At 36.4% G+C, this 10,092-nt stretch overlaps 1 protein-coding gene across 2 annotated transcripts in view; it reads right to left on the bottom strand.

Moving 5' to 3' along the window:
* Positions 1-2,471: 2,471 nt before the first annotated feature.
* LOC126412455 (putative mediator of RNA polymerase II transcription subunit 26) overlaps positions 2,472-10,092 on the bottom strand; it is a 277,940-nt gene continuing 270,319 nt past the window's right edge. For both annotated transcript variants that reach the window (XM_050082064.1, XM_050082063.1), the window contains one exon: positions 2,472-3,234. In XM_050082064.1, coding sequence (XP_049938021.1) covers positions 3,118-3,234 — 117 coding nt within the window. In that variant the 3' untranslated portion in view covers positions 2,472-3,117. The remainder of the gene's footprint in view (positions 3,235-10,092) is intronic.

Raw genomic sequence — 10,092 nt, 5'->3', positions numbered from 1 at the left:
CAGAAATATTGCACCAAATCTAACTTTCCTATCTTAAACGGTGGTGCAGCTACACCAGGGACTTCCTCTGTAAAGTAATATTTGCCAGCATTTCAGCTTTTCGTTTGCGACTGTCAATTTCATTTCCTTTCTCATTCGCTAGGGACTGGACACTTAACTTTGGTGCCACTAACAGTCCTTACAGATGACCAGAGTTTCTTCGCATTTTGTGAAAGATCATTCGACAGTGTTCTGCTATGGTAGTCACTGAAAGTTTCATGCATTGTACTCTTGATAGCTAAATGCATTTCACTCAGCATCCTCTATCTATAGCCCTGTGCTTTATTTCACCTCTATTATGCAGTAATCTCCCATTTCTTTAGAGGTTTCTTTACAGTGACTGTACAGTATGGAGGGTACCTTTCATTATGAAATGTTCTACTGGGTACATATCTATCCAGTGCATGGTCAATTATCCTTTTAAACTTGAGCCATAATTCTTGTATGTGCTCATGCCATGTGCTGAATGTTTCAAGTTCCTCTTTGACATATGACACTACTGATGTTTTATCTGATTTACTGAATATATATATCATTCTGCTTGTTTTAGTCGCCCTTTGTACTTTGGTAATCATTGCAGCCACAACCGCATCATGCTCACTGATACCATTTTTGATGAAGACATCCTCAAAGGGGTCAGGTCTATTTGTTGTCATTTGATACCATATATTTCCCTCCTTAATGGGGTTCTAAACTACCTGCTCCAGGTAATTTTCAAATAAAGCACTTAGTAATGTTTCTCAGGATGTCATGCCTACCACTAACGAAACTGCAATTTTCCCAATTGACAGTTGGCTGATCAAAGTCTCCAACGATGATTACAGTATTACACCACCTCCATTTCCTATGTGCCTACCCTTTTGATATAGGCTACATTTAAATTTTCCACAAGAAATTCACTGCTATTAATTTCAGATTTCAATCAGCTACTAAGTAACTAAACAGGAAAGAATGACTGTAATTATGGACGATGGTTATCACTGAAAAAAATCTGTTTTCAGTTATACTGCTTTTTTATCTTCAATTTAGCTTGACTGTTACAACCACACAAATTAAGCGGTTTCTGAAATAATAATTTTTTTGTTTTTTCTTGCTATTATTGCCAGCAAATAAATGTAAACTTTCAGCAATGCTTGATAAATTCTAATGAATGTGGAGTGGGAAATCTCATTCAATATTGAGTTGAGGCTGTGGCAGAAATCAGATCTTCAGCAGAGAGCGAAAGGTCACAACTTGGTGACTTTCCTGCAGCATCATTTTTGGATAGGTTCAATTTTTTACCCTGAAGCAACCACAAAATTAAGAATAGCTATTATCCCTAGTTTATAGCACATCAATAAAATTATACATTTATCTACAAATTTACCTTCTCGTCGAAGGAACATTGTAGATGTTTTCACTTTATATGGTGTTGCAAGTTTTTGTGGCTCCTCTCGTTTTCAATCTTTTACAGCAGATGAAGCACGGTACTTAATCGCTACAGCACTTCATAAAATATTTCCATTTTAAGGACAGCGCTATTCTGCATTACAACAATGTCCAAGGATGATAGCAAAAAATTATTATATTGGTTAGATAGGGGCAAGTCTTGCACATTGCACATCATGCATACCATCTCATAGGCTATACCACACAAAAAGAGGCACAGTATTGTCTCAGCAACGCTGTAATGATCCTTATGTCAAGCTTTGTTAGTTTCCAACTGTCAGCATTATTAAACTGGCACTGATCTCTCTTCCCACTTTTTATAACAACCCAATATTTCAAAGTAATGGAAATTTTGTGAATAAACATTAATTTACTTCACTTTATTTAAAATCCCAAAGCTGCTGTGGTAAATTGATAAGCTGATTTTTTTACCAGTTATTAGAAAAATATGGATCGAATGAATACTGCAAAACACTAGTTATTCAGAACTAAAATATCAGTATTGATTGTAACTGGTTGGTTTTTCCTATCCCTAATTCTAATAATTCCTCAAAATCAGAAAATTAAAGTATCAAACTCTATTTTATCTGGTCAATAGTTTCATCTTGTGTGTTCTTCATATAAAATACTCTGGCTATTTAAGTTGAAACATTTAACCAATGCAAACCCCTCTTGACGTAACACTCAATGTGAACCATGGTATTTAGTTCTCTACAGATGTAGAACGAAGTTCATAGAGATAATAAACCCGGATATGAGCACTAAGATTGCACTGCAGTTCCTTCTATGAATACGATATACCTGGCAGCTCAGCCTTCAGCCAAGGGTTCTAAAAATATGGCATATGTATTCATCATTTGATGAGAAATTCTCTGCAGAAGTATTCTTCTGATGTTTTAAAGAGGAAAAAATGGGCATCAAAATAATATGAAAGTAAAAACAAGAATAATACTTTAAAAATAAAATTTAATATAATTTAAAGGAAAGTCAAGTAACAGTCTCGTGAAGGACAGTTCTATTAAAAACGAAGGTGGGAATGTATGCCAGCTAATTTTTATTACATGAGAACCAGGATTCCAGTTTCAAAGTTGCTACTGAAATAAGCATTTCCTGGAAGATATAAAACAACACATCTCTCATGGCAAATAAATAAAATATGTCTACATATGACATATTGTGTAAAAAATATAAAATATCTAATACGATATTCTTTTATAATGAGTCTTTGATCTCGCTGGCATCAGCACCTTTCTAGACAGAACACACAACACTAATCTCAAATATATACATTTATATACATCAATATATATATATATATTGTACATATAATTTTCATATAAAAAACTTCATTAAATGACCACACTTGCACACAGCAGTGATAGACTACGGGCAAACAGCCCCCCATCCCCTCCCCTGAGAGAAGTGTTCATCAAATACAATAACAATCTCCAACAACTGACGGAAGCACTCTTGTAAACAGCAACGAACAGCACTGGTTTCTGACTAATTGTTCTCCAATAAGCACACCAAATTTTTCTACACAAGAATTGCTCCTAGGGGAAGGCACCTATTGAGAAAGATCTCTTGCTTCTATCTGGCTTCTCCCCTCAACGATCACTGAGGTAGTGAACAGAAATTTCATAAGTGTCACTATTTATTAGGATCAGCAGCATTTGATTTTCTCCTGTGTCGGCCTGCCAAGGCAGCGGGCTTCTGCTGAGCTTGTCCCAGGAGCTGTATGTGCTGCTTCTGCAGCGCGTACTGCAACTGCAAACAATCAGACAAAATCTTTATTTTTGTAACAGGAAGAATCAAGTTTCTTGGCTTGCTTCTTGCTCTTATTACATCAGAAACCATCAGAAATTGTATAGTCAGGTATAGGCTACTTCTCTATCAACATTATAAACTAACATATGCCTGGTTCAATAAGAGATGCACTGTCCTGTGAAGGACGCTTTGAACAATGTTCTAACGAACGGGTAAACTCATGTGTCTCACAGAATTTGGAAAATACATGCAATTGTCAAAACAAGTGACCAAAAAGGGCAGTTCAATAAACACCCTTTTATGAAAACTAATGTCACTGATGAGACAGTTTGATATTACCATAGTGTGTCAACAATTAGACAACACTACAAGTAGAAAAAAATAAAAATTTAAAAAAAAATATTACACAGATTCACAGGTAATTTGAGTCTGGTAATCATTTCAGTAATTTTTACTATGTTCTTTTTAGCTGGAAAAGTGCAGTATCTTTCAGTGAATTGCTTTTGGATGGGAAACTGCACAATGAGAATAAAAGCGAAATTGGGTGCATCAATGACAACAGTTTCAACATTGCTTTAACAAATTTAAACATGGCATCCATTTTCGATTATGATCATGCTAGACACTCGACAGATGTGACAGCTGAAGGTACATTGAAAATTCAATGACAAGGTTCTCACAAACAGTGTGAGACATAACAGAAGCCGTATTTTACTTAATAAGTAAGCTAAGAAAAAGGATGTTAAGATGAGGGTCCTGTGGTTGCTGATGGTGGACAACTAGCTAAGGATTTCAACTTTAAATCTATGTTTAGAGAAATTCAGACTAGATCTGATGGAATTATTGCATCAAGTTGTCACTGTTAATGAGATCTGTATTCATCATTACACCTCACAAATCAAGCAACAATCAGAACAATGGGCCACTTCTGGTGAATCTGCTCCCAAAAAGGCAATAAAGGTACCATCAGCTGGAAAAGTTACGGCAACAATTTTCTGGGATGGGAAGGGAGGCCTTCTAAGTAATCAGTACATAGAGTGCACCACATACAGCATCAGGGAAAAGAAATGGGCAGTGTGCTATGATTCCTCAATTGCATAAATACAATTTATCCCTGATCACATGACACACAATGACTTTGTAAAATTTTATTTTTATTAATGCCACAGTAAGCACAATACCAAATTACCTGCTACAATAATTTTATGCTGTCTCATGATGTTGTTTTGAATGAAATTTGTGTATAATATAAATTTGTTTCATCAGCAGCTCCTAGTGGTACATAAATATGACTTTCTTTGTAAAATAATTTATTTCATAAGACTGATTTAAAACAAAATATGAATTATGTTAGCATGAAATATTATACCATGTGCTGTACAGCTGTACACTGCATTCATTCACTCACTGATCATGTTCTGCAGACCCAATCAAGAAAGACCACCTTCAGGGATGCAGAAGGAGACAAGGTATACAACAACAAAAGACAAGCAACTCATAGAAAATTAATGTGTATACAATACTAATAATAAACTATCGTTGTACTGATCAGAGCTATTCAAGTTCTCTAAATTAGAACAAAAGCCGACAAAATAGTTCATGTTCACCAGAGAAACCATTTTGTCATGAATTACACTGGGATGATGATGATGATGATGAGCGTTTGGCGTCATTGGCCGGGAGGCCCCTCGCGGGGCAGGTCCGGCCGCCATATCGCAGGTCTTATTACAGTCGGCGCCACATTAGGCGACCTGCACGCCGGATGGGGATGAAATGATGATGAACACAACACAACACCCAGTCCCTGAGCGGAGAAAATCTCCGACCCAGCCGGGAATCGAACCCGGGCCCAGAGGACGGCAATCCGTCACGCTGACCACTCAGCTACTGGGGCGGACATTACACTGGGAGAAGAATCATCTGACAATAGCTGCTACTTTGAGAAGCTGCTGCTTTCTCAGGTGCATTAAACGAAACAGAACTCTTGTTGTTTGTCACCCAATATTAGCACAAAATTGACTTTTCACAAAAATCAGTTGCCTACATCTATAAATACAGTGCTCTGTTTATAAAGAATTCCTTCGTGTCAGAAACACTGCTACTCGCCAGTAGCGCTCAAAACTTTTCTATCCTTGAACCTAGATATTCAGCTAATTTATAGAAAGATTGACTAATAGATACGTTTAAAGTTTTTTCCGATTTTTTTTTTTTTTTTAATTGATTGGGATCTCCCATGGGCCCTTTCCACCTACAGAGTTTGTCCATAAAGCAGTGCGACTGGCCATCGAGCAGCGCTCCAGTCACCAGCAGCGCACTCCCTGGCAGGGTGGGGTGGGACCGCTTTTGTGTGTGGTGTTGGGGGAGGTCTCGGCTAAGCAACACACTGGGTGAGAGTCACATCCAAGCTTTGACACAGTAAGGAACAAGCATGGCACAAAGGCTATAATTGAGTTTTTGTCGCAGCAGAAAACGTGAAAAATGGAGTGTTCAATAGAGCAGCATTATACAATTAATTTTTCTCTTTCAGTGGGATAAAACAACATTTGAGATCTTGCCTTGGTTAAGGAGGCTTATAAAGACAACAGCCTCTCAAGGGCCCTGCTTTTTCAGTGGTTCAAGAACGGGTAGGTGACTGTTAAGAACGACCTGGAGCTATCTGTACAGCCCTGATATGAGCCCACCAGACTTTTTTCTGGTCCAAAAGCTCGAAAGAGGCCTGAAACATCACTGTTTCGATGATGTTCCCACCATCTCTGTCACAGAGTCTCTGAAAGATGTTAGGCAGAGTGGAAATCCTGTTGCCATCACTGTGTTGACACCCAAGAGACTATTTTATAGAATTGTAACATTATGTACTGATCGGATCAATAAACTCTTTATACCAAACTCTGTCTCATTACTTTATGGACAAACCTTGTTTATTCCTGAGGCTGATGTCTTTCATCTCACTGCCAACATATTAATTATATTGATGCCATCACGTTTATGTGTAAGACATTTTTTTTCATATGTCATATCTTACACAAAAAGGAGAGATTACTCTATTTGATTTGAAGCAAACATTAATCTTTATAAATGAATATAATGTACTTTTACAATGATATTTTGTAAAATATAAGTGATGTGCTTGTATGATATGAAAGATATTGCAGTTTCTGTTACACTAATTGCCAATAAGAGATACATTCTGATGTTGAAACTGAAGGAGGACTAGAATCAACTGTCTGCAGGTGGATTAAGTATCAAATTAATGGAGACATTCAGCTGTATGAAAACATGAATAAGCACATTTGATGAATTATGGCAAGAATTAGTTTCCAACATTGAGAAAATCTGCTACAGAGTGAAATATTCATTCCACAAACGACTAGGAGTACAAGTCCAGCAATGTATGAATATGATCTGTTTCAATATTTGGAAAGTAGGTGACAGATTCTCACAGTATGGAAGCCTTCAACAGCAGATCATGAGTTTTGCCTGGATGGCTCAAACAGCAAGATAATTTTTGTGAAAGGCAAGATTCCAGGTTTGAGACTCAGTGCTACACAAAATGTGGGTGACATGCAATGGTCATAATTTTTCATCACTATCTTGTAGTTAATTAGTTAGTTGGTTGCGTGTTCCATTGTTCAACTGCACGGTACGGTAGCTGTTATGATGTGGAATGTGTCAAGTGCACAAGAAATGCACATATGAAACAAAAATGCATATACTATATTTATAGATTTATTTATTCCTATTCAAGAAGTCATCTATGGTATAGAAGGAGTTGTAAAGGAGGTATGATTTCAATTTATTGTTGAAGCTATTACTGCTGTCTGTCAGACATTTTATTTCATCTGGTAATTTGTCGAAAATTTTTATAACGGCATATTTTGCCCCTTTCTGTGCCACACATAGGTTGAGTAAAAGATAGTGTAAGTCTTTCTTTTTTCTGGTATTATAATCATGAATGTCACTGTTGTTTTTAAATGGTCCATGTTGTTGAGAACAAATTCCATTAGTGGGTAAATGTACTGTGAAGCTATTGTAAGAATTCCCAACCTTTTAAAAAGATGCCTACAAGATGTGCAACTATGAACCCCCCCCTTATTCTAACCACTTTCTTTTGAGTAGTGAATACTTTTTGTCTAAATGTTGAGTTACCCCAAAATATTATTCCATATCACACCAGAGAGTGAGAGTATGCAAAGTATGTTAGCTTACTAATTTCTATATCCTCAAAATTGGCATTTATTCTGATCGCAAAAGTTGCTCAATGTAGTCACTTTAGAAGATCCAAAATATGAATTTTTCGATTAAGATTCTCAGCTATATGTACTTTTTGCAGCAAAAAATTGGATTTACTGTGTTTTTTTCAAAGTTTAGAGCAAGCCCATTTGCAGAAAACCAATTAATGACTTTTCCATAGACCTTATTTGTATCATTCTCAATTGGAGTTTCTATTACTGGATTAATAATGATGCTTGTATCATCAGCATACAGTGTCAGTTCAGCTTCCTGTTTCAGACAGGAAGAGAAGTCGTTCACATATATCAAGAACAGAAGGGGACTCATGATTGAACCCTGTGGAACACCTAATGTAATTTCACCCCAGTTAGATGAAGTGGCAAACTTATTTAAATCACTTGACCCACATAAGGAAACTTTTTGCTTCCTGTTCTGTAGGTATGACGTAAATCACTCATATGCTATTCAATTTATACCATAGAATTGTAGTTTCTGTAACATAATGTCATGGTTCACACAATCAAATGTTTTGAACAAGTCACAGAAAATTCCTATTGGTGACATTTTACTATTTAAAGACCGTATTATGTGGACAGTGAAATTGTATATTGCTGTCTCAGTGGAACAGCATTTTTGAAATCCGAACTGTGATTTACTAAGTATCCCATTACTGTTGAGATGGCTAACCACTCAAGTACATTTCTTTCTCGAAGATTTTTGAAAATGCTGTAAGCAAGGATAGTGGCCGATAATTATTGACATCTGTGGTGTCCCCCTTTTTGTAGAGAGGCCTGACAACGGCATATTTTAACCTGTCTGGGAAAATACCTTGAGTTAGTGATGCATTACGTATGTGACTCAGAAAATCAGCTGTAATTGCTCCATATTGTTTTAATATCTTATTAGAGACGTCATCTACTCCAACAGAACATTTATTTTTCAAAGATTTAATAATTTTATTTATTTCAGAAGAGGTTGTTAGGTGAAACTTAAATTTGACTAATTTTTTTCAAAACAGACTCTTCCATGTACTGGCTGGCTTTTTCTTTTGAACTGTTCTCATCAATTTTTCTCCTATACTTAAGAAATGGTTGTTAAATACATTAGCTACTCGTGTACTGTTGGTTAGGATGGTCTCGTTCTCTTTAACAGTAATACTACCTACCCCAGTGGTTACTTTTCCTGTCTTCCTTCTAACAACGTTCCATATTAACTTTATTTTATTGCCGGAGTTGTTAATTTCTTCTCTAACATACATATTTCTTGATTTCCTTACAACTTTTCTCAGTATGTTACAATAATTTTTATATTGTAAAACTACTTCTGGATCTTTACTAGTTCTTGCTGTCTCATACAGTTTTCTTCTTCTTTCTGAAGACATTTTAATGCCTGTAGTAATCCAAGGTTTCTTTGAAATGTGTGTGGTGTTACATTTAGTAATTTTCTTTGGGGAACAATGTTCAAAAAGGAATATAAATTTATCAAGAAATATGTTGCATTTATCATTAGCATTTGGCTCATTATATACATCTCCCCAATTAACGTATCTTAAGCTTTCCCTGAAGGGCTCTATAGATACCAGGTTGAGCAACCTCAAACTTTTACTTAATGGTTTCCGAACTGTACACCCTGTTAGGTTTTGTAAGTTAATCAGTTGTGCATCATGGTCTGACAATCCATTTACCACAGGGAAAGCATGTGTTTGTTTTACATCCTCTTTCTGTACAAATACATTATCTATTAGCGTGCTACTGTCTTGGGATATACGTGTAGGAAAGTAGAAAGTTATATTTGTTGTCAATAACACTTCTAGTTAAATTTTCCTATCAGAATTACTTAGAAAGTTTACACTGAAATCACCGCAGATTTGTCTGACAGACAACATAATAGGGAGTCAAACAGCTTCCAGCCTCCTAATGGGGACCTGTACACTGTTGCTAATATCAATACACACATTATCTAGCTGAAGTTCATATGCACAAACCTCAAAGTGCTAATCAATACAAAATTTGCTTACTTCTACACTTTTGCATTTATACCCTTGTTTTATGAAAATGGCAACTCCTCCTTTATCCTTCCGAGATCTACAAGTGTAAGACGCTAAATTATATCCACTTATACTGACACTATCCATGCCCACAGCTGCATGGTGTTCAGACAGACAGAGTATATTGATCTCATTCTTATTTATGATATCATCTAAACACACTAATAGCTCATCTACTTTATTTTTTATTCGCCTGATATTTTGATGAAGTAAGTTGATACTGCCCTTAGCTTTACCCCTATTTACTGTACATGAATTTTCTTTTATTATATTTATCTTGATTGTCATCTGTCTGGACTTTGGGTTTAACCCAAAAAACCTGTCTGCCTGGACCCATTACAGTTTCTGCTAATAGAGAAGCTAACTTATTTTTCCCCATCCTATTCAGGTGCAGGCCATGTGTAGTGTATCCCCACCTACCAATAGCATTTACTGGAACAACACTTATGTGAGATTTTGCCGGTGTCCGTAGCATTCTGTTCAGCTCACTGTTAACATGCCTTACAGCAGGTTTACCCAGGGCTGATCATGGCACTGAAAGACCTCCACAAATCCCACGATTGTGTGCTCAGTTTCTGCTC

This window comes from Schistocerca serialis, chromosome 7, assembly GCF_023864345.2.
Source record: "Schistocerca serialis cubense isolate TAMUIC-IGC-003099 chromosome 7, iqSchSeri2.2, whole genome shotgun sequence".
NCBI lineage: Eukaryota > Metazoa > Arthropoda > Insecta > Orthoptera > Acrididae > Schistocerca > Schistocerca serialis.
This window is presented reverse-complemented; position numbering and strand designations above follow the sequence as displayed.